At 38.4% G+C, this 26,121-nt stretch overlaps 1 protein-coding gene across 3 annotated transcripts in view; it reads right to left on the bottom strand.

Moving 5' to 3' along the window:
- ARHGEF6 (Rac/Cdc42 guanine nucleotide exchange factor 6) overlaps positions 1-26,121 on the bottom strand; it is a 111,764-nt gene that overhangs the window by 20,249 nt on the left and 65,394 nt on the right. For all 3 annotated transcript variants that reach the window (XM_012472315.3, XM_012472314.3, XM_012472316.2), the window contains 4 exons: positions 22,018-22,113; positions 20,252-20,374; positions 3,910-4,048; positions 1,262-1,321 (listed from right to left, as the gene is read on the bottom strand). In XM_012472315.3, the coding sequence (XP_012327738.1) occupies positions 1,262-1,321; positions 3,910-4,048; positions 20,252-20,374; positions 22,018-22,113 (418 nt within the window). The remainder of the gene's footprint in view (positions 1-1,261; positions 1,322-3,909; positions 4,049-20,251; positions 20,375-22,017; positions 22,114-26,121) is intronic.

Genomic DNA, 26,121 nt, shown 5'->3' with positions numbered 1-26,121 from the left:
CAAATTGAATACGAAAATAAGCATATGGTTAGTTCTGTTACTGTTTCCAAATGAATGTAAGATAATATTTTGGGGGGTTATATTTTCTATAAAATCTCTGTTGTCCCTTTCAGCTACATAGAAACTCAAAGAAATAAATTCACTGTACACATATTTTAAGAGCACCTATAATAGGAATAAATATACTAAATCATCAAGGCAAGTTATATAACATAATCAGAAAGAAATACAGGTTTTTTTAATTGCATTTTAGGTTTGGGGGTACATGTGAAGAACATGCAGGATTGTTGCAGATATAAGTGATGGGGAGGAAGGCAGCAAACCACATTGCCATGTATGTAGAAATACAGGTTTTTAAAAAGACTTATTTTACATTCCTATTTATACAAGAAAAAATAGAAGAGCCATAATTATAATAAATGCTGTGGGTTTCACTGGGCTGTTCTGTTAGCTTAAGCCATGTAAAACTGCCAATATTGGACTGTTCTGGCATATAGCAATCGCAATTTTAACCTAATACTTACTCTGGTCTTCAGCTTGCTGTTCAACTATGGACACGTCAATTACTGGTCTTTCAACAAGGATTAATAACTAAACATTAGTCCAAATTATTTATAATGCTACAGAATTGTGTGAAATAAAGCTGAGCTTAATAAATTGCCTAAAATAGAGTTTTCTTTCCTCCTAAAATGGCACCAAGTGGTTTTACATCGGTGGGTTCAAGAAGACGCATTAACCATCACACTGAAGATACAAGATCACAGGTACTTTTGATAGCAACCTATATAAAGCAATTGCATTTTAGTACTTTGGGTTTTTTTCCCCCCTTTTAGATTTGATGAAGGATTTCTTCTTCATATGCAAAGAACAAACTCATACCCTTTGGCATAACTAGTTGAATCCAGTATTGATGCAAATCAGTGAATGACGATTTACACATACTCGTCATTAGGTGAGCAATGGGGGTAAAGACAAAGAGACAAAAGGAAACCCCCCACCTACACACCAATGCTTAATGTGGCTTAATGTGGCTGAGACTGTAAATGTGATTGCTTTATATCCTCAGCCTGGCAACCTTTCTTAAGTAAGCATGATTTTTGGAGGATAAAATTAAGTGAAGCAATCACTGCTATACTGTCGTGAAAGCATATTATTTCCATTCTAAAGACCTTTGCATAAGGAAAGAAACGTTGCACACAAACCACTCTTTCAGGAAAAAAGTATACAAAGTGGAGAATTGTAATTTTAAAGCATCACCTACCATGACAGTTTTGAATGCTACGATTGCCTTCAGAATATCCTGATGATCCGGATGAGTATCCTATCAAAGGAATACATTTGAAAACAGTATTAGAGGAGAGAGGATCAGCAGTTGCCAAGGGTTAGGGGTAGAAGGAGGGTGTGGCTATAAAGATAGCAAGAGAATTTTGAGGGATGATGGAACTGTTCTGTATTTTAATTGTGGTCGTGGTAACATGAATCTATACCTGTGTGAAAACTCATAGAACTATGCACCAGAAAAAAATGTTAATTTTACTGGATACTAATTTAAAGATTAAAAAATAGAGCAGCATGGGAGCATTTGGAATCTCAGTGACTCTAATTCTTAGATGGTTAAGAAATTAAGAGAGTTGGTAACACATCATATATTTAGTAACAATGTAGTAAAAGGCAAGAGTTCCCATTTCCCTTTTTGCTATACTTTGGATAATGACTATTTAATAATAAATACAATAATTAAATAATTATTCCGGGGACATTATTAGGTCATGTTGTTGGTAGATGACAGGAGGTAGGGAATGGTGGAAACAAGAGTCGTGATTAGAGAAAAATCAACCTATTAGCCAGGCATGGTGGTGCACGCCTGTAGTCACAGCTACCTGGGAGGCTGAGCTGGGAGGATCAGCTGAGCCTCTAGGCTGTGGTGAGCTGTGATTGCATCACTGTACTCCAGCCTGGGTGACAGAGTGAGGTGAGATCCTGTCTCAGAAAAAAAAAAACCAACAGAAAAATCAATCTTATTTCATTTCGTAAAATACCTTCATTTTCTTTCAGCAGTATGAACATGGCAGATGGGAAAAGATTCCAAGTTTCATACCATGATTTCCTTCTTAAGTAAGGCTTTTATATATGGCCTGCAATCCTGTGGTACTTTCAATTCTGAAAAGTGGACAGATTCAAAAATGGCTTAGAGGAATCCACAACTCCATAACTGTTTATGAAGGGAATGTGGAGATTCTTATGGGTAGATGTGCACCTAACATTGGGGCATATGAGGTATCTCCATATACCTAACCTTTGGAAATCAGCTGGAGTAAGGGAAGACTAAATCTCCTGCCCCACTAGTCTCAGGTGGTAAAATACAGAACTGAACAGATTAGGGGCCTGACCCAAGCCAAGAATGACATTGCTCATAAAAGTAAGGTTGTATTCCTTCACAGTAGCATTTATCCTTACCCAAATCAATGGACACGAAGAATTTCAAGTTCTATTCTACTGTTAGAAGCCATGCCAAATGCTCTGAAATCTGCACAAAGTGTCTCACCCAGTAGTGAACTAGTACCAAGGGCTTGTATTTTCTGATGATGGGAAAGGAGGGGCAGCCAAAGACATGTGACCCTCAGCAAATGGAGGCAGGAGAACAGGCTCCACTACAAGAAAGGCTGAGACATAGGATCCAGGCAGCAGGAGCATCTGGGATTTGTTTCTCCCCAAACTAAGTGCATATTTGTGTTTCAGAACTGAAAAGCAATAGAAACTGAGGCCACTCGTTTCTGGATTTTTGTGATAAGCAAGGAGGGGCAAACCTCAAACGGTTCAGCAAACTGGTCTCGTTTATGGAAAGGCATCCAGAGGTCAATACCTTCCTGAGCCCTAACTGAAATTTCACACTGGCAGGCTTTACTCACCAGCTCCCCACTACCTCCAGCTTTCAGGTAGGTGAAATACCCTGAGAATGTGGTTTTGCTCAGAGAACATGCTTTCAATCCTTATAAACGCTGACAAGCCCGGCAGAGTGCACTCTTTTTCTTTAAAGATAATCAAACCCCTTGAAACCTCAAAACCTTTCCCCAGACACAGGAAGAGCAACTAGGGTAAGTGCAGCCTCCTCCAGCAGGCCTTCCTCTCCCACTCACACTTAAATCCCCTGTGCATAATCACAAAAGAACGGCTCAAGGAGCTAGCTCTATTGATTGGTTTTTCATAGCATAAGGCCTTTAATTTGTGGTGAAAAATATTCAATTATCAGGCCTCATTGCAAAATCTTAACATTTAGAAAATATTGTAGTTATGCTACAGCAGTTGCAAGTAAACTGTAGGTTTATAAATAAAAATGTGGGGGGACTCTGATGTACACGCATGATGTATAGAGAGATACCACTAATATTGTACCCATTCATCAGTCTTAAGGAATACCGGAATTTTCCAGTGTAATCCAGAGTTAGGAAGTTAAATGATGGCAGAATTCTAGAGAAAATATTTCTGTCTATAGTGAACTTGTTCTTTGTACATTCAGATGTTGTTTTGCTTTATCTCCCACAATAAAGTTGGTTACTATACCAAAGTCAAAGATTTCTTAGTTGGATTTTGATGAAACTACTGAGAGGGCAAAAGAAAACCCAAGTTAGCAAGTAAGCATGGGGTTAAGGGAAGCCACAGGATCAAGGCTTGGAAGAGAAGAGAAAAAAGGGAGAATAATCCTTAATATCTAGTAGCGAAGAATACGGATCTTATTTTGCTGCATAAAGAGGAAAACTAGAAGCCTGAGAAGGAAGAACAGATAAAGTAAATTTTGAATCCAAGACCTTGATTCCTCTGCAAGGCCATTTTGGAGGCAAATGGGCTGTGTCCTCCAAAGCAGAGGACCATACTTGGCACACGAGCTTGAAAAAGTTCACCTTCCTTTACCTCCATATGCCGTTCCAACTCTTGCAAGAGAGTAACATATTTCTCCAGTCGCATGAATGGTTTGCTGAGACTTGTCGTTAAAATGAGGATACCTGGGCTCGATGCACCTTGATTTTCCATAAATTGTTCCAACTCATCACTAGCAAAAGAACAAATACAATTTTGTTACTGCTGAATATCCCATGTAAATAATTACCAACCTAAAATTATTTTACTGTATTTCACACAATATAAAGCCAAATAAAAATGTGTTTCACTAGTCTAAATGCTGTTCAGTTTGTTTCGACTCAACTAAATCAGCCTTTATTAAGCTCCTTCTATACAATCAGCACCAGGGCTCCTTTGGTGAGCCAGATGCTCGTGATCCCTGGTGTCACTTACCCATTCAACACTTACAGATTGAGCATCTACTAAGCAACAGTCTCTGTTTTCTGATGGGGTTACAACAGTCAACAAAAAAGAAATCCCCACCCTTAAGGAACCTACATCCATGGGCGTGAGATAAACAGTGTATCAGATGATCGTAACTTAAGGATTAAAAAGTAGATTTTCTTAATCACTTCAAACATCCTAGTTATTGGCTGGTCAGGTGCCTAAACATAACAATTCACCAGGCCGTATCACCCACTTGTAATGTTCTAGAATCACTTCCTACATTTAGATAGCAGCATGTTTGTATGACTAACCACAAAGTCACTTAGCCCAATATCTAAAACCAGCATAGCAGGTTACCCAAACACTTCCATAAGGCAGCAACTTGGTGAAAGAAATGTACTAATATTTTATGAACTGTGTGTGGAAATGTCTAATTCTAAGCCGGTGCTTTCTCTGCTGTTTAGCACCCTTCCAGATTGTTTACTTTCCACCAACAGGGATATTGAATCCTGGGGCTGCAAGATCATTTGAATACACATTTAAGCAACATATAATTAGAGAAGGAAATCTACTGCCCAAGTGACAGCTTATGTTGAAACTTCTGCTTTATTAAATGGCCCTTTTGCCTCTTTGGTTGGCCATGCATATCCAGTCAGTCACAAATCTTCTTGGATCTGTTCATTCCTTCCCATTCCTGCTGCCACTGCCTTAGTTCAGGACTTTAGCTCATCCCATCTGGCTCACTTCAATAGACCAACTGTTTTCCTGGTTTCCAAGCTTTTTCCAGGTCCTGCAGACTACCATTTTAGCCTCATTGCTTTCTTACCCAAGAGCCTCTGAGTGCCTACAAGATCAAGTCTTAACTTTTTAGATTCCTACTGGCTCCACCATGTTTCTCACTATTCCCCAGCAGGAAACCCCTACTGCAAACTGACCTACTTATTCTCCCTAGAACACATCTTATGCCGTGGTTCACAACTGTGGTGTGCTGCTGTAAGTTGTGAAGTGTGTTCAAAAAATTTGCTATCAGTAATAAAGTACTAGAGGGCTGGAAATAGAGTGGATTGCAGGTTATCGCTATTAATTGTAGACACCCACACACACTCTCCCTTTGTGAGCTTTTTTGAGCAGGACAGAAAAAATAGAGTTTCAGCTAATGCAACAGCAACCTTGAGTCATGTGGTATGTCACGTACGCCAGAAAAAATAAAGGCTGGGAATGGCTGCCTTAATGGAGCCTAGATCACATATGAGAGATCACATCTAGCAATTGCTGCTAACACTTTTATTAAATTAAAAAACATTTATTGAGGGGCTATAGGCGTGAACCACTGCACCCAGCCTGCTGCTAATCCTTTTATCAGTTTTTATAGTCTTGTTCCAAAAGTAGCCAAGGGCAGCGAAATGTCCTGGACTTGGAGTCATAAAACAGACTTGGTGACTCTGGATGAGTTGCCTGAGCCTCAACTGACTCATGTTTAAAAGAGAGATAAAACCTACCTCCTAATAAAATTGCAAAGACTAAGTATGGGATTTTTTTTGTTGGAGTTTCACTCTTTGTTGCCCAAAGTGGAGTGCAATGACGTGATCTCAGCTCACCGCAACCTCTGCCTCCCAAGTTCAAGTGATTCTCCTGCCTCAGCCTCCCGAATAGCTGGGACTACAGGTGTGCACCGCCATGCCCCCACTAAATTTTGTATTTTTAGTAGAGACAGGTTTTCACCTCATTGGTCAGAATGGTCTTGATCTCCTGACCTCGTGATCTGCCCACCTCCCAAAGTGCTGGGATTACAGGAATGGGCCACCACACCCGGCCAGTATTGGGGGTTTTATACTGTTTCATGCTACGAATTGTACATGCATTCTTGTTTAACGACAACAACATTTCAACATAGGTGTTCTCCACATTTTACAGATGAGAAACCTGAGAGGAAGGGTGATAGTAAGTGGCTACAGCGGCATTCACACTCAGGTCTGAAGCCAAAGCCTCAGGTCATTTCCGGATACCATACTGCCTCTCTACAGGACAGTATTTCGTTAACTTTAAAGTGGTCAATAGATGTATTATTATTATGGTTATTCCAAGACAAATACCTTGCCAAAATCACATCTTTAAAAACCACCAGTACCTATGATTTCCAACTTAATGGAAATTCAATTGATGTTTAATTGCCAGCCAAGAGCATCAAGTGCATAAAGAGGTTTAAAAATTCCTTACATATAAAATACAATTAGGGAAATAACTTGGGTTTGGAGTGCATTTGAGTAGAAATGTAATTTGGAGAAAATCATTTTCCTAATTTCTTTACAATTTAGTAAATAAGTTTTATTTTTTCTTTCGGGGACTAAATGACTGCCCGCATCCTCAACGTTTTACTCTAATTGATGCAAGAGTTACAGCAATTAAAAGCAAATGCTAATGTGTACTTTATTATTACTTTCCATTCAGTATTCTAACTTCTAGGTCTGCTAAATATTATGAAACAATTTAAATTTATTTCAATAAAACATGAGATCACTATCTTGGATTAAAACACTGGTTCTTGAGAAGAAAAGAAAATTTTACTAGAGCAACAAAAGAACAAAATTGTCCAATAGAGCCTTTTATCTGTGATAAATAGATCCTAAAAGACACATTTTTATTTAGCCAAATAAACATACTACACAGATTAGCATCATTATGCACAAATATAATAAATAAACACATATATTGTTATACCAAAGCACAATCTGTCTTTTAAATGCAGTTTTTAATTTTTTACAGTCCAATTTAAATAGCAGTGGATTAAGACTTGCTTTTCAAGCTTAACATGTTCTGTATATGTTACGTGATACAACAGAAGCAGTTCTCAATGTATAAATGCTGTTTAAAACAACATACATTTATTTCATAGAATGCATGGTGGATAGGGCTGTGGGATACTCTGGGTTGAACTGGAAAGCTGAAAAAAAAAACTATGTATACTATAATAACACTACAGAGCTTAGCCATCTTGTAGAAGTGTTTCTATGACATCTTTGTATAGGTTTCTAATTTGAATGATCATGACTCTACCTAGCAGAAGGTCAGACATTCCTCCTCTCCACCTCAATGACTCCACCACCAGGCCTTCGGGGGAAATCACTGTGGCCCAAAAGTGGAGGTGAGGCAAGAGGAGCTGGACGCCATGGCGTCTGGCCAGTGGAAAGTTTCAGGAGTGCCACTCACACTGGGTTGAGTGGATCTCTTTTTTCTTTTTTTCATTTATTCAGCCCAAGAGATTAGGTGATGTGCTTATTTTTTGTCACCACTACTTTTTCTTTCTTTTTTTTTTTTTTTTTTTGGAGATAGTCTCACTCTGTTGCCCAGGCTAGAATGCAGTGGCATGATCTATAAACTCCACCTCCCAGGTTCAAGAGATTCTCCTGCCTCAGCCTCCCGAGTAGCAGGACTACAGGTACACACCATGACAACTGGCTAATTTTTGTACTTTTAGTAGAGATAGAGTTTTGCTATATTGACCAGGATAGTCTCTACCTCCTGACCTCCAGTGATCCACCTGCCTCGGCCACCCGAAGTGCTGGGATTACAGGTGTGAACCACTGCACCTGGCCTTGTCCCCACTACTTTTTGTTTGTGACCAGTCTGACTTGCTCCTTTCTCTGGTCCTTCTAAGACAGAAAACAACAGAATCTAAGCTCAGAATGTTTTCTATGCTCCTTGTCCCCAGAGCAAGTAGGTAACTCTTTGGGGGTTTTCTCAAAGTCTCATTGTTGGCAACCATGGTAAACAGAGTGGAGAGAACTCACAAGAGCAAAATCACACCACAGCAGACGGAAGTGAGGTCCGATCTGTCTTAGCACCAACTCCCCCTCTCTCTGATCTCTCCTTTAACGCTCTCCCTTGTGAAAAGAATGAATGCCACACCGAAGCAAGCACAAGAGAGAAGTGGGTATTTTTGCAAAAGAGAGATTATTCCCAGGAAGAAACAGGAGCTACCGCAGCAAGCTAGCAGGGGAGAGAGGGGAAATCCCAGAAGACCTTACCCAGGGGATAACAAAAGACTAGAGTGGCCATTCAAATATATGCAAATATGGGGACACATCGAGGTTGGGGTCTGATTACATATCCAAATTCAGGCAATACACAACTGCATTTTTAACAAGACACCTGCGTGCAATCATACAATTTTAAGGCCAGATCCCTTCTCAGGGCCAATTGCTATGAGCACTCCTGGTACGGTATTGCCACCTAAAGGCCAAAATGAAGAAGTTCACCTGAACGTTACCGCTTCAGCAAGGAAAGAATAGAAATCCACCAATGTCCCATTTCAGCTGAAATCTTCATCTAAAACTTTTTTAATATGAATTTTCTGTGAATTCCATTTCACTGTGCTTTGCCTTTAATATGTCAGCGTAAATTGCCATTAGATGCATGTAATATAGCTGAGATTATATTAAAAGCACATGTGAGAAAACCTCAAGTATTTTCATTTTCATCCCTTTTACCTGTAAATAAACCAGTAAGATAAACATTTGGTTCTATGAGGACTCCAGTGAGTCTTACATCTTTTCAATGGATATTATACAATTCTCAAAAAAACAGCATTAACTAAAATTAAACAAACAAGACATTATACTTCACCAAAAACTTGAGAATCTTTTAAATCAACTGTGTAACAAACCTTAAACCATAATATTTGAGGGAACCTTTACTTAATTTTACTTATAAAATTAAATTCCCAACATAGGTACATGTAGTAACATTTTAACACAGAGTTACAACGGAAACTTATCTAGACACCACAGAAAATCTGCCATTTGAGGTGAATCATTTCTTTCCAGGATTCACCCAGAATACTGGTTTCATATCAAAGGAGAAGAACATGTGCTCATGTAAATAATGAGCTGACACGAGGGACATGTCACTTTATTGGTGTTAAGGAATTTGCCCTTATACACATAGGATGTTTATGTATTTATCAAAGGAAAAAAGCGTCTCTGCATCATTCATCATTTTTCTCTTTATTGTAGATATGTAGAAAAGTATGAAAACATTCCCTGAAATGACAAAAACAAATTTAGGGCCGTGGTTCACTCTGGTGAGGGAGAGACGAGCAGGAAATATTGAAGAGGATGCACAGAACTCGAATTGCATCTATAATTTGTTTAAGCTGAATAGTGGGTATGTGGGTGTACTTTATATTATCTCTGTTCTTTGTATGCTTGAAATATTTTATACTATTTTCCTAAAAAGCAACTCATAGCTGGTAGGTAGAAGATGTTTAAAGGACACATGGGGCATGGTGACCCTGTGCTGGGTGCTTTGTACACATTATTTCATTTAATTCTCACATCAATCCTGCAAGGTAGGTGGTTTGACCCTCATTTTACAAGTGAGGAAATTAAGGCTTAGAAGTGAAGGGAATTACCTTGGGTAAAACAGCCTCTAAGTGGTAGAGTTGTGAAGTGAGACATTATAAAAGTGGTAAAAAGTTTAGGCTCAGATCAGGCAGGGGCACCGAGGCCTTAAAAGGAAACGGTAAGGAGTTCCACTTTTGAGACAGTGGCATGGGACTCACTGGATCCACTACTCAGTTAAAAAAACAAAAAAGCATAACAGGTGAAAACTATTTTAGGCAAAACCATTTGGGCCAGATGCAGTGGCTCATACCTGTAATCCCAGCACTTTGGGAAGCTGAGGCAGGAGGATCACTTAAGCCCAGAAGTTTGAGACCAGCAAACTCTGGGCAACATAATGAAATCCATGTCTCTACATTTTTTTTTAAATTAGCTGGGTGTGGTGGTGTGCACCTGTAGTCACAGCTGCTCAGGAGGCTAAGGTAGGAGGATTGGTTGAGCCCAGGAGTTCAAGGCTGCAATGAGCTATGATTGTATCACTGCACTCCAGCCTGGGTGACATAGCAAGACCCTGTCTCTAAAAAACCAATACTAATAAAAATAAAAATAAATAAAATATCTAGAAGTTGTCCTAATGATAAAAGATAACTGAAAAAAAAAAAGACTTATTCAGGAAAATCTACTAAAACTCAGTAGGAACAGGGAGAATTTACAGGATTTGAGCTATGACCAGTCCTCCCCTTTCTCCCTCCTCCCAGCTCAGCTTGACAGAAGCTCCATTCCAGGCAACTGTGGCCAAGAAGAGAGGCCTCGCTGACCTCTCAGCTACCATTCAAAGGATATATCTCACCAGGAGGAACAGACCATCACCACATCTCATCCCCTTCAACTCTGTGTGAAAGAAGCTAAATTCCTGGTGAACGTGCCTGAGAGAGCGAAAGCTCACTTCACCCAGCTCCCACACAGGCTGGAGGCTCTACCCCAGCCCTGGCAGGCTGAAAATACTGGGGCCCAATCACCTTCATCCCAGCCCAAGTGTAGGGCAGAGAGTTCCATGCTGGAAGAGGCAAGCTGAGAAGACCAGAGGGTACCCATTCTGCCCAGCTCCCAGAGTAGTGAGATTTTGCCCAGAGGGAGAGGCAGTCCATAGGAACAGAAGAGTTCCAACGCTCTCCATGAAGAAATTGGTTTTGTATGGGGAAAAAAGGCATGTGGGGATATTGAAGCCTAAGGGCTCTTGCCAAAAGAAAGGAGATTTGGGTAGTAAGCAAATAAAAGGAGGCGGGTAGCTCCTGTCACTTAAGCGAAAAAAGCTAAACCATAGGCCAGCTAGATCACTAGAGAGAACCAGGGAAAGAGACAGCTAGGAAGTGCTAAGAAGGATCAGAACAAACCTCTGTTCTCAAGATGGTGGAGCAATTTATGCTCCCAGGAAACTGTCAAAAACATTAGAGCCAATTAGCTGGAAATTAGTGGAGCCTAACAGTTGTGATACAAAATAGGGCTTCAAAGAGACATCAGGGAGTGAGACAGTCAAAGAGAACTCTGCTAAGACCATTGTCATTCCACAGTGACTGGATGCCTGACCAAGGCTGTGCCCTCTGAAGAGTGACACCAGAGATTGTACACTGTGAGCAAAATAGACTTCACTAAAATAGTCCAATCAAGTTACTAAACAAACACATAAGCAAACAACAAAAACATGTCCCAGAGAGTGGGGAATGAAATCATTATCACAGTTGTGAAATCTAAAATTGCCTAAAATGTCTTGTTCTCGATAATGAAAAACTATATGCCATGCAAAGAAAAAAGGAATGTGTAACTCAGACATATAAGAAACAGCAGAAATTGTCAGTTAAGAGAGACAGTGTCAGACTTAATAAAGTCTTCAAAGTAGACATTATAAATATGTGCAAAGAACAAAAAGAAACCATGCTTAAAGGAAGTATGATGACAATGTCTCACCAAATAGAGATCAATAAAGATATCAAAATTGTAAACAAAAAAAGAAGAAGAAGAATCAAATGGAAATTCTAGAGTTTCAAAATAAAATAATTGAAATTTAAAATTTCATTAGAGGGGCTCAACAGCTGATTTGTACTGGCAGAAGAATCTGTAAATTTAAAATACTTTAATAGAGATTATGCAATGTAAAAAAGAGAGAAAAAAGAATAAAGAAAAATGAATAGAGCCTTAGAGAAATATGGGAAATCTTTAAGCAAAACAACATATACATAATGTAAGTACTAAAAAAGAGGGAAGAGAAAATGGAGCAGAAAAATGTTCAAAGAAATAATGACCAAAAAATCGCATATTTGAGGAAAACATCAACTCGCATATCCAAGAAGCTCAATGAATTTCAAGTAGGATAAATGCAAAGAGGTCCACACCCGAATGAATTATAATAAAAATGCTGAAAGTCAAGGAGAAAACCGAAAGCAGGAAAAGGAAAACAACTCATCATGGGCTAGGGAACCTAGATAATATTAACAGCTGATTTCTCGTCAGAATCTTGGAGGACAGAAGGCAGTGGGATGACATAGTCAAAGTACTGAAAGAAACAGAACTGCGAGCTGGGTGCAGTGGCTCACACCTGTAATCTCAGCACTTTGGGAAGCTGAGATGGGTGGATCACGAGGTCAAGAGATCAAGACCATCCTGGCCAACGTGGTGAAACCCTGCCTCTAATAAAAATACCAAAATTATCTGGGTGTGGTGGCACGTGCCTGTAGTCCCAGCTACTTGGGAAGCTGAGGCAGAAGAATCACTTGAACCTGGGAGGCGAAGGTTGCAGTGAGCCGAGATCACACCACCGAACGCCAGCCCGGTGACAGAGCAAGACTCTGTCTCAAAAAAATAAATAAATAAATAAATAAAAGAAACAGAACTGCCAACCAAGAATTCTATATTCATCCAAATTATCTTTCAAAATGGAAGGTGAGATGAAAACATTCCAAGACAAGAACTGAGTGTATTTCTAAAAAATCCACCTTACAATAAGCACTCATTGAAGACCTTCAGGCTGAAAGCAAGTAAACCCATACTTAAACTTAAAATCACATATGAAAACAAAGAGCACTAATAAAGGTAAATGTGCAATTATGAAAGACAACATAAATACATGTTTCTTCTCCTAACCAATATAAAAGGAATTGGACAAAGCAAAATTTTATAATTTTATTGTTCGACCTATACACACATAAATTTAATATATTTGAAAACTGCAGCATAAAGGAGATGGGTGGAAGCAAAGGTCTATTGGAATAAGAATATAATACCAGACAGTAACACAAATTCACAGGAAAAAATGAAGGGAAACAGAAATGGTAAATAAGAAAGTTAATATAACAAACAATATAAATGTATTTTTCCTTTGCTTTCTTCTCTCAGTTTTATTAATGGACATAAAATTAAATAATAATTATAACATCTATTATTATTCATTTCACTTTTCCATAAAGTTCTTCAGAGAGAAGGAAAGTGATATAAGTTAAAAAACAACAAACAAACGAAACTTGAATATACACAGGAAAAAGTGTCAGAAAAAAATAAATACAGGTAAAATAAAAAATTTCATTTTTCTTATTCTTAATTGATTTAACAGATAACTGTTCAAAGCAAAATCACCCAATACAAAGTAAAATTACCCCTTACAACATTATTGTAATTCATTTTACTTTTCCATAAAGTAAAATGGGTTTTTACTTTATGGAAAAGTAAAATGAATTACAATAATGTTATAAGGGGTAAAAGGGTGGAATTGAGAATATTCTGTTATAAGTTACCTATGAAATGCTATAGTGTTATGTGAAAGTGTTGTTAGATTTAGCTATAAATAGATAACACAAACTCTAGAGATACTGCAAAATTTTTTTAAAGGGAGTATAATATACTAAGAGAAAAGTGAAAATGAAATAATACAAAATGTTTGCTAAAAACAAAAGGCAGAAAAAAAGAGGTAAAAAAGAAACAAAGAACAATTACAATGAATAGGAAAGTTACAAACATGACAGATACTAATCCAAATATATAAATAATCACCTAACGTGAATTTTCTAAATACACCAATTAAAAGAATGAGACTGTCAGAATGGATTAAGAAACAAGACTCAATTATATTTTGTCTACAACTTACCTTTTAATCTATGACAATTAAAAGTAAAGAGATGAAGAAGGATAAATCCTATGAACAATAATTGAAAGCAAGCTGGACTAGCTATATTAATTTCAGACAAAGCAGACCTCAGATCAGGGAAAATTATCAGGAATAAAGCGGGAAAAAATATACAATAATAAAACGGTGAATTCTCCAACAAAACATAATAATCTTTAATGTGAATGTACCTAACAACAGAGTATCAAAATACATGACACAAAAATTGATATAACTGAAAAGAGAGATAAATCCACTATTGTGGTTAGACTTTAACATCCCTCTATCAGGAACTGACAGATCCAGCAGCAGAAAATTAGTAAGTAAACAGTTGAACTGAATAGAACCATCAATCAAGTGATTCTAATGAACATTTGTAGAATATTTCATTCAACAACAGCAAAATACACTTTCTTTTCACGCTCCCATGGAGCATTCACCAAGATAGACTATGTTATGGGCCATAAAGCACAACTTCAGTTTATAAGAATAGAAATCAACAAATGGTGCTGAGACAACTAGATATCCACATGCAAAAGAATAAAATGGAACCATATGCACAAATTAACTCAAAATTAATTAAAGACCTAAATATAAAAGCTAAGATTATAAAACTCTAAAAAAATAAATAGACATAAATCTACATGACCTGGATTAGCCAATAATTTCTTAGATTTAACACCAAAAATGCAAGAAACAACGACAAAACAACATATTGGATTTCAACAAAATTAAAATGTAAAATTAAAATTTTTGTGCTTCAGAGGACAGCATCAAGAAACTGAAAAGACAACCCAAAAAATGCAAGAAAAAAATTTTGCAAATCATATATAGGCACACCTCATTTTATTGCACTGTGCTTTATTGAAATTCACAGATATTGCATTTTTTACAAATTGAAGGTTTGTGGCAACCATGTGTCAAGCAAGTCTATCGGCACCATTTTTCCAAAAGCGTGTACTCACTTTGTGTCTATGTGTCACATTTTGGTCATTCTTACAATACTCCAAACTTTTCATTATTATTATATCTGTTATGGAGATCTGTGATCAGTGATCTTTGATGTCACTATTGTAACTGTTTGGGGGCACTATGAACCATGCACATATAAGACGGTGAACTTAATCAATAAATGTTGTGTGTGTTCTGACTGCTCCACCCACCAGCCATTCCCTCCACCTCTCTCTCTTCTTGGGCCTCCCTATTCCCTCAGATACAACAAAATTGAAAGCAGGCCAATTAATAATCCTACAGTGGCCTCTAAGTGTGCAAGTGAAAGGAAGAGTCACATGTCTCTCACTTGAAATCAAAAGCCAGAAATGATTCAGCTTAGTGAGGCAGGCATGTCAAAAGCTGAGATACGCTGAAACCTGGGCCTCTTGCATCAGTCAAGTTGTGAATGCAAAGGAAAAGTTATTGAAGGAAATTAAAAGTGATACTCCCGTAAACACATAAATGATAAGACAGCCAAGCAGTCATATTGTTATATGGAGAAAGTTTGCATGGTCTGGATAGAAGATCAAACCAACCACAACATTCCCTTAAGCCAAAGCCTAATACAGAGCAAGATCCTAACTCTCATCAATTCTATAAAGGCTGGGAGATGTGAGAAGGTGCAGAAGAAAAGTTTGAAGCTAGCAGAAGTTTGGTTTAAGGAAGGAAGCCATCTCCATAGCATAAAAGTGCAAGGTGAAGCAGTAGGTGCTGATGGAGAAGCTGCAGCACGTTATCCAGGAGATCTAACTAAGATCATTGTTGAATGCGACTACAGTAAACAACAGATTTTCAATGTAGGTGAAACAGCCTTCTATTAAAAGAAGATGCCATCTAGGACTTTCATAGCTAGAGAAGAGAAGTCAATGCCTGGCTTCAAAGCTTCAAAAGACAGGTTGACTCTCTTGTTAGGAGCTAAAGCAGCTGGTGACATTAAGTTGAAGCCAGTGCTCATTTACCATTCTGAAAATCTTAGGACCCTTAAAAATAAATCATGCTAAATCTATCCTGCCTGTGTTCTATAAATGAAACAACAAAACCTACATAACAGCATATCTGTTTACAGCATGGTTTACTATTTCAAGCCCACTGTTGAGATCTGCTGCTCAGAAAAAAGAAAAAGATTCCTTTCAAAATATTACTTCTCATTGACAATGCACATGGTTAGCCTAGAGCTCTGATAGAGATGTACAAGGAGATTAATGTTGTTTTCATGCCTGCTAATAATTCATTCTGCAGTACATGGATCAAAGAGTAATTTTGACTTTCAAGTCTTGTTATTTAAGAAGTATATTTCAGCAGTGCATGGATCAAGGAGCAATTTTGACTTTCAAGTCTTGTTATTTAAGAAGTACATTTCAGAAGGCTATATATAACTGCCGTAGTGATTCCTCTCATGGATCTGGGCAAAGTAAATTGAAAACCTTCTGGAAAGGAATCACCATTCTAGATGCCATTAAGAACATTTGTGGAGGAGGTCAAAATTTCAACATTAACAGGAGTTTGGAAGAAGTTAATTCCAACCCTCATGAACAACTTTGAGGGGTTCAAGACTTCAGTGGAGGAAGTAACTGCAAATGTGGTAGAAACAGCAAAAGAACTATAATTAGAAGTGGAGCCTGAAGATGTGACTAAATTGCTACAATCTCGTGATCAAACTTGATGAGGTGGTACTTCTTACGGATGAGCAAAGAAAGTGGTTTCTTGAGATGGAATCTATTTGTTGTGAAGACGCTGTGAACACTATTGAAATGACAACTAAGGATTTAATATTCCATAAACTTAGATGATAAAACAATGACAGGGTTTGAAAAGACTGACTGCAATTTTGAAAGAAGTTCTACTATGGGTAAAATGCTATCAAACAGAATCATATGCTACAGAGAACTCTTTCATGAAAGGAAGAGTCCATCGATGTGGCAAACTTCATTGATGTCTTATTTTAAGAATTTCCCCCAACCACTCCAACCTTCAACAAACACCACCCTGATAATTTAGGAAATATCAACGCTGAGACAAAACTCTCCATTAACAAAAAGATTATAACTTCCTGAAGGCTCACATGATCATTAGCATTTTTTTATCAATAAAATATATTTTTTTGAGATGGAGTCTCACTCTGTCACCCAGGCTAGACTGAAGTGGCACAATCTCAGCTCACTACAACCTCCACCTCCAAAGTTCAAGCGATTCTCCTGTCTCAGCCTCCTAAGTAGCTGGGATTACAGGCATGTGCTACCATACCTGACTAATTTTTGTATTTTTAGTAGAGACAGGATTTACCATGTTGGCCAAGCTGGTCTCGAACTCCTGACCTCAAGTGATCCACCCACCTCCACCTCCCAAAGTGCTGGAATTACAGGCATGAGCCACCATGCCTGGCCAATAAAGTATTCTTTAATTAAGGAATGTACATTGCTTTTTTAGACATAATGCTATTGCACACTTAATAGACTATAGTGGAGTGTAAATATAACTTTTGTATTCACTTGGAAACCAAAAGCTTCATGTGACTAACTTCATTGCAATATTCACTTCATTGTAGTGGTTTGGATCCAAATACACAGTATCTCCAAGGTAGTCATGTATCTGATAAGAATCTAATATCCAGAATATATAAAGAACTGTTGCAACTCAACAATGAAAAGACAAGTAACTGATTTTTTTAAAATGAGCAAAGGATTTAAATAGACATATTCCCAAAGAAGACATTAAAATAGCCAATAAGCAAGATGAAAAGATGACCAACCTCATTAGCCATTAGAGGAATAAGGAGTGACTGTTACTGGGGATGAGTTTTTTAAAGGGGAGTAATAAAAGTGTTCCGGAGCTAGACAGTGGTGATGGCTACACAACCTTGTGAATATATTAAAATCCACTGAATTGCATACTTTAACATGGTGAATTTTATGTTATATAAATTATATCTCAATGAAAAGAAAAATAACCCAATATAAAAACAGGCTAAGGATCTGGATAGACATTTCTTTTAATGAAGACATACAAACTTCCAGAACGTACATGAAAGATGCTGTATTAGTCCATTTTCACACTACTGTAAAGATACTACCTGAGACTGGGTAATTTATAAACAAAAGATGTTTAATTGACTCACAGTTCTGCATGGCTGGGGAGGCCTCAGGAAACTTACAATCATGGTGGAAGGCAAAGGAAAGGCAAGTACTTTTTTCACAAGGTGGCAGGAAAGAGAGCAAAAGCGAAGGGGGAAGAGCCCCTTATAAAACCATCAAATCTCATGAGAACTCACTGGCTATCATGAGAACAGCATGGGGGAAACCACCCCCATGATCCAATCACCAGCTACTTGGCCCCTCCCTCAGCATGTGGGATTGACAATTCAAGATGAGATCTGGGTGTGGACACAGAGCCAAGCCATATCAGATGCTTAATATCATTATTCCCGAGGAAAATGCATATCAATCTCACCATGAGAAACCACTTCATATCCACTAATATGTCTATAATCAAAACGACTGAAAATAACAAATGTTTGGTGAGGGTGTGGAGAAAATGAAACCCTCATACGCTGATAGTGGGAAAATAAATTGGTGCAGTGACTTTGTTTCTTTTTGTTATTGTTGTTTGTTTGTTTTTGTCTGAGACGGAGTCTTGCTCCATCAAGCAAAGCCAAGGTGGGGGGGATTATTTGGGGTCAGGAGTTGGAGACCAGCCTGGCCAATATGGTGAAACCCCATTACTGCAAAAATTAGCTGGTCGTGGTTGTGCATGCCTGTAATCCCAGGTACTCTGGAGGTTGAAGCAGGGGAATCACTTAAACCTGGGAGGCAGAGGTTGCAGTGAGCCGAGATAGTGTCATTGCACTCCAGCCTGGGCGACAGAGCAAGACTCTGTCTAAAAAAAAAAAAAAGAAAGAAAGAAAAGGAAAAAAAAAATGATAACTTTCTATTGCTTAAGCTGAGTGGTAGGTACACAGGTGCTCATTTTATTGTGATCCTTTAAATTTGCATTTACATTATTGTTTCCGTGGATAAAATGCATGCCTTAATAAAAACATTTTTTAGAAGTCTGACAGACCCGGATTCTGGCTCAACCACTTAAGAGCTATGAGTTCTTGAGCACATTACTTAACCTAAGGCTTCCAATGTCTTATCTGTAAAGCAGAGATAGTAATAATAACTCTCTCATAGGTTTTTACATCATGTGCCTGGCACATTGTCAGTGCTATTATTAGCTAATGTTAGCTATAAGCAGTTGAGCCACTTGCCTAAAAATTCCAGGTTCATGACCTCTCTTTCTTTGAACTCCTATTTCCATATTTGCTATTCCCTAAGAGTTCAAAGCTTTAGTCAGAGGAATAAAATTGACCTTCAAGCAGGACCGACTACGTTCAACCTTTAAAATGTCCTTATATAACATCTTTGTAAAGCCAATAAAACACCTTAATAAACCAGGACAAGAACCAAAATGTCCGTCATTTCTGGGGGTTGGTGTCAACTAATGTTCTAGCCTAGCTCTGGGAGTTGAAATATAGGCCAGATTAAGAGAATATTCTTTTCAGTCCTGAACAGCTTCCAGAATCCATGTCCATTCTGCATCTTAGCCTTCAAGTTAAGTCAAGAGTCTGTGTTGGACTTGCTTTTGTCCCACGTGGATTTCTAGCATATGACTTCTAAAGTAAAATTCTGTCTTCAAGCCTATCCTACAGTTTTCTGGCCCAGATGAATGTGTCAGTGAATATGTCAGGAGTGGGTAATCAGAAGCTAAGGGTGAGCAGGAGAGGTGTGGCACTTATCCAGGTCCCTTGCAAGAACTCATATTCTTAAAGAAGACACTATTCTATTGTTCATCATGAATCAGAAAGAACTTATATTCATGTATAATTATTATCAGAGCCCTTTGCTTAAAGTTTCCATCACACAGCTCACACCTGCTATGTAGCTACATCATTGCCTGAAACTTTCTCTACCCAGACAAGGGAAGGCAGAAAGAGATAAACCTATGCAATTTAGCTATTTATCAGCAACTCAGATAAAACATTCATTGGGGCAAGAGAAAGCTAAACAATTTGCTTTAAATAGAATTTTCCTTCAGGAAAGCCCTCCCTGACCCTTTCTTTACATCCCATTAAGTTGATATCATGTTAATGTTGTCTCATAGCACCCTTTTAATTTACTCCTTCATAATATGACATGTCTACAACGTTTAATTTAATATCTGCATTTCCCTCAAGATTCTATGCTCCATGAGGGGAGGGACTGCCTCCTCCTTGTTCATTCCTGTATCCCCATCAGCTGGTACAGGGCATTGTACATAGTAGGTGCTCAAGAAATTATTTGTTGGATTAATGCACAATCAATCCATGGAATAATGAATCAATTCCTGGCATCGTGAACAGGGATAATCAATAATCCAACTGAAGACCTTGGATTTCCAAATGAGGAAGTCCTAAGAAAGGATCACATTGCAAAACCGCGTGGTTGGGGGAATGTTAACTATTTACCTGTGCTGAGTGAGCACATTCACAGCTGAGGGATGGTTTGCACAGTAAGCCAGATACATAGATTTAAAATGAGGCATGAGACTCAGTAGACAACCTCCTACTTTGTGCTGGTTTTCTGGAAACCTGTAAACAAAATGGGCAAAACACAGAATGTAAAACAGGAAACAAGAGGCAAAGGAAGATGATTCCAATTAAATCTGGCAACATGAAAGCCTTCTGAATATTTTGCCAAGGTTGCGAGAAAAATTATATTATAACCATTTTACCCATGAAATTCAAATTTTTGCCCACTGCTTTAAACTCTAGCCACCAAACATATCTCTAATACGTATGGTCAGATACTTACTTGGAATTATTAGGTAGGGTTGTTCGTTTGTTTTTAATATGATTATATTCAAATTTAGCTGGGTACACTAAAATACTCTTGGTTAATTTGTCTAAAGTTTGAGTACAGACAAAACTAATCAAATCCAAAAATGACATACCACAAAAGAACATTATGTAATCTTGGTGGCCTGGTGTTTGCTAGGCAGGGTGCCCTCAAAAGTTTTTAAATTAATGTTTTAAATTAGAAGCCATCTGTCTTCATTTGTAGAAAAATCAGAAAAGCATAATAAGAAAAAAGAATTTCTCAGACTCCCACCATTTGGAAATATTGACTCTAACAATGTTGGCATATTTCTTGGGCTTTTTTCTACATGTTTCTCTATAAAATGGAAAACATAAGGATTATGAATCTAGTTTGTCATCTGCCCTTCTCGCTTAGTGAACATCTTTTCATATCAGTAATTTAGATCCCTCTTGGCCCCTCAAGTCCCTTTAGCATGGACCCTCTCCATCTTTCTCCCTGGAACCATCTGTGTCCCATTAAGCTCAAATAACAGGTAATCACCTACATTTCCCCTATAGGGAAATGCTGCCACCTTCTTCAAGACGTGTTGCTTGAAAAATTAGTCTTTCCATAGAAACATATTGCCTGATGATCATTATAGTTCACTCTGTAGTATGAAGTTGAACATCTGGACGATCTAGCTAGCCTTCAAAAATGTGATATAAAGATATATTTTTCCTTCTCCCACTTTCTATGTGCTGCAACTCAATATAATAGACATAGTATCAGGAGCAATTCAAAGAGAACAAATCTGTGAAAATGAATGAATCATCTGAATGATTTTCCGAAGTAATTTGCAATGTACAAAAGAAAACATGTAATTAGTGCCAGAGGTGTCATTCATGGTCAATTAAGACCTTATATGTCTCCAGGGAGGGGAACGTCACACACAGGCACCTGTCAGGGGGTGGGGGGAATGGGGAAAGAGAGAATTAGGACAAATACCTAATGCATGTGGAGCTTAAAACCTGGAAGATGGGTTGAAAGGTGCAGCAAACCACCATGGCACATGCATACCTATGTAACAAACCTGCATGTTCAGCACATGTATCCCAGAACTTAAAGTAAATTTTTTTTAAAAAAGACCTTATGTGTCTCTTATATTGACCAGAAACATCAAACTGATGTATTTTTTAAATAAAGTCAGAAGCAATTTACTAGATATAGAATTGTAATATACAACTGGTGGTTTGACACTGTGAACACTGCCACCTAGTACGTTGTCTGTGTATTGCTACCTTGTTCTCGGACAATGTATCAAAGCTGTAACAAATACATAACTATGAAGTGCCCTTATCTAAGGCAACAGGTAAAAGGGAAACAAACACAGACAGCAATGTTGCTGGCTATCCTATCAGAAATACGCCACACTTACTTTGAACATTCTTCCAAGGCTTGGCAAAGTGTCTGTTGAAATGTGCATACTTCCTCGAAGTTTCCCAGTAAAGACATAACCTCCACAGTGTTCAGACTGAAAAAAATATATAGTATATGGAGTTATCTATTCTAGTCTAGTTGGCTGATAGCTTGCTAATATATGGTAAATACAAGGGAAGTAATCCTTATATTTTAACTTTTGCTTTTTAATTTATAACAACTCTATTGTCTTAGGCAACTTCTGAAGCTTCTTCACTTGATTTTCTTTATAATAAGAATAATGATCCTAAAGAAAAGAAGTGGTCATAAGGGACATTTAGGTATTTTATAAAGCAATGAGTAAATTTAAACAAGTGTTTAATACTGAAGTATATAAATAGATAAAAATACATCATAGCTGTGAATAAGTGTTAAAAAAAAAAAACTCGAGTACCTTCTTCAGGATGAACTGGAAAAGTAATTGAAAGATATTATATATGCTCACATAATACACAATAAAAAACAGCAAAATCAACTTTCTCCTAAACTAAAATGCTCATACATCAATTAAAGGAAATCTTTATGAGATGGAGTAGGAGGGGAAAAAATAGTATTGTTTGTTTTTGGAGTGGAGAGGAGTCGATAAAGGCAAAGTGAACCACTTTATCCAGGGCCTCTGTATGAAGAATGTTCTTATCCATTCCTCCCCTACCAAACAGTAAGTGATAATAAAAACAAGAGCCAACCCTGATAGAGCGCTGAACACTTACACAAGCATTTTACAATTAAAATCTCATTTTAACCTTATTATAACTCTATAAGGTAGGTATTATGCCACTGCTGTTTCCATTTTACAGGTGGGGAAACCTAGGCATAGAGAGGTTAAGCAAATTGTTCAAAGCTACAAAGCCAGGAGACAGCAAAAACAGAAATTGAACCAAAACATTCTAGTTCCAAAGTCCATGCTCTTAACCACTTTTTGGGAGAAAACATTTCTGAAGATTTGTTTAAAAAGCCAATGTTGGGACAGGTGTGGTGGCTCAGGCCTGTAATTCCAGCACTTTGGGCGGCCAAGGTGTGCAGATCACTTGAAGTCAGGAGTTCAAAACCAGCCTGGCCAACATGGTGCAACTTCATCTGTACTAAACATACAAAAAAATTAGCTGAGTGTAGTGGCAAGCGCCTGTAATCCCAGCTTGGGAGGCTGAGGCAGGAGAATCGCTTGAACCTGGGAGGCGGAGGTTGCAGTGAGCTGAGATCATGCCACTGCACTCCAGGCTGGGTGACAGAGTAAGACTCTGTCTCAAAAAAGAAAAACAAACAAACAAAAAAACAAGCCAGTGTCTGCCACATGTTCTTTCTCCTTAAGTATATAGTAATATCAGGCCGAGTGTGGTGCCTCATGGCTGTAATCCCAGCACTTCGGGAGGCCAAGGTGGGTGGATCACTTGACGTCAGGAATTCAAGATCAGCCTGGCCAACATGGTGAAACTCCATCTCTACTAAAAATACAAAATTAGCCATGCGTGGTGGCACATGCCCGTAGTCCCAGCTGCTCAGGAGACTGAGGCAGGAGAATCGCTTGAACCTGGGAAGCAAAGGTTGCAGTTAGCCGAGATCTCGCCACTGCACTCCAGTCTAGGGGACAGAGTGAGACACGGTCTCAAATATATATATATACACACACACATATTTGTGTCTGTGTGTGTGTGCGCGCGCACGTGCACGTGTGTGTGTGAAATACCAGGGAGTATTCCCAAGAGAATATTTTTTTGCTGGTTGCAAAAGAAAGGGAAGAAGACCCAAACAAGCATTACCAGTAACTCTGAGAGAATAAAAAGCTGCCAGTTCCTCTGCTGTAATGACATCCTGAATCACAAGCTGGAAAACCCCTATTCTAAAGTGAAACTTTTAGCCATCAACTTCCCTGGTTGTTGCTCTCTCAGAGCAGTGAGAACTTAAGTTGGGGCCTTACCTGAACCTGACTGGGGACTTATTTGGCCCCTTCATGATCAGATAATAGTCAGGCTGGTTTGCTCAAATCACTTTGGGGCCCACAAGGCAGTCAGAAGTAATGGAAACTTACTACCACCGCATTCTGAATTCATTTAGGAACAGTACAGGTCTGACTCAGGTCTGTCACCTCTTCAGCCCTGACTGTTTTCCAAGGAACTCAAACAAACCAGTAAGAAAAAAACAAATAATCCCGTCAAAAAGTAGACAAATGACATGAACACACTTCTCAAAAGAAGACTTACAAATGGCCAACCAATATATGAAGAAATGCTCGGTATCTCTAATCATCAGGGAAATGCAAATTAAAACCATGAGACACCACCTCTGTCCAGCCAGAATGGCCATTATTAAAAAGTCAAAAATAATAGATGTTGGCGTGGATGTGGTGAAAAGGGAACACTTACACACTGCTGGTGGAAATGTAAATTAGTACAGCCTCTAATGGTAACACTACAGAGATTTCTCAAAGCTAAAGGTAGATCTACCATTCCATCCAGCAATCTCACCACTGGGTATCTACCTAAAGGAAAATAACGCATTAAATCCTCTTACTGTTTCTTGATTGCTAATCAGTCCCTCCTTCATTTAAAATGTTACCATCTCCCCTCCCAGAGTTACCACTTCAGTTTCCATCTTCTCTGCCTATCACCTCCAGGAAACAAACAGCATGTTTCACTTGCCAGCAGGAGGCAGAGTGGCTCCAGCCTGGTCACTTACTGGCTGTGTGATGGGCAAGGCAGTAAACCTGTCCAGACTTCATCTTCTTCTCTATTCAATAGAGCTAGTCATTTCTCCCAGGACACTAGACCCAATGATTTACTGATTTACTTCAGCTCTAAGAAGTATGATTCACAGAACACTTCATATTTCACATGATAGAAACAAAAAATACTTCGTTTTTTGTTTTGTTTTCTTTTGTTTGAGATGGAGTCGTACTCTGTCCCCCAGGCTGGAGTGCAGTAGCACAATCTTGGTGCACTGCAACCTCCACCACCAAGTTCAAGCATTTCTCCTGCCTCAGCCTCCTGAGTAGCTGGGACTACAGGTGCGTACCACCACACCCAGCTAATTTTGTGTTTTTAGTACAGACAGGGTTTAGCCATTCTGCCCAGGTTGATCTCGAACTCCTGGCCTCAAGTGATCCACCCACCTTGGCCTCTCAAAGTGCTGGGATTCAGGAGTGAGTCAAAGTGCCCAGCCAGCCACGGCACCTGCCCTAAAAAACACTTTGTTGTCGATCATGTTTAAACTCTTATAACAAAGGAACAGAAAATCTTTTTGTACTGAAGTAGATTTCTGTAGTGCCAGGAGAATAACCAAGTGGGAAATTTAGCAAGAAAAAAGACTTTATAACTAAACAAGCATAATTTGGAAAAGGGGAGACATTTTCTCACAATTTTTTTCTTTTTCTTTTGTTTGTTTGGATTTTTTGTTTGTTTGTTTGTTTGTTTGTTTGTTTTGAGTCTCGCTGAATCTCCCAAGCTGGAGTGCAGTGGTGTGATCTTGGCTCACTGCAACCTCCGCCTCCCAGGCTCAAGCGATTCTCTTGCCTTATTCTCCCAAGTAGCTAGGATTACAGGCTTGCACCACCACACCTGGTTAATTTTCTTTTGTAGTTTCAGTAGAAACGAGGTTTCACCATGTTGGCCAGGCTGGTCTTGGACTCCTGACCTCTAGTGATCCGCCCGCCTCAGCCTCCCAAAGTGCTGGGATTACAGGCTTTTGGGCCACGGCACCCAGCCAAATTTCTCAACTATATTAACTTATTTAAGTTTGAAGTTGATAGCTTAGGCAACTGTTTAGTATTAGTAAATTCTTTCCAAGGTAAAAAGAGATGTTTTGTTATCCATTATATGGGCTGACTGCTAAATTTTCTATTTGATCATGATCTCCAGTGAAAATTAATTAATTAAAGTAAGAACAAATAAATGCAGTTTGCCACTATTTGTTAAATACGCTGTACTTACAAGCATAAAAAACGGTCACTACTTTTCTTTCATGAAAACTAAAGCTTTCAATTCAGGCTTTACACAATCGCTTCAGATTTCTAAGACCAGAGTAAGGTTTGAACATTTTGTTTTTAAAAACATTGTAACATCTATTTATC

The sequence above is a fragment of the Aotus nancymaae genome, unplaced genomic scaffold (genome assembly GCF_030222135.1).
Source record: "Aotus nancymaae isolate 86718 unplaced genomic scaffold, 86718_ANA_hifiasm-v0.15.2.pri h1tg000004l, whole genome shotgun sequence".
Taxonomy (NCBI): Eukaryota; Metazoa; Chordata; class Mammalia; order Primates; family Aotidae; genus Aotus; species Aotus nancymaae.
This window is presented reverse-complemented; position numbering and strand designations above follow the sequence as displayed.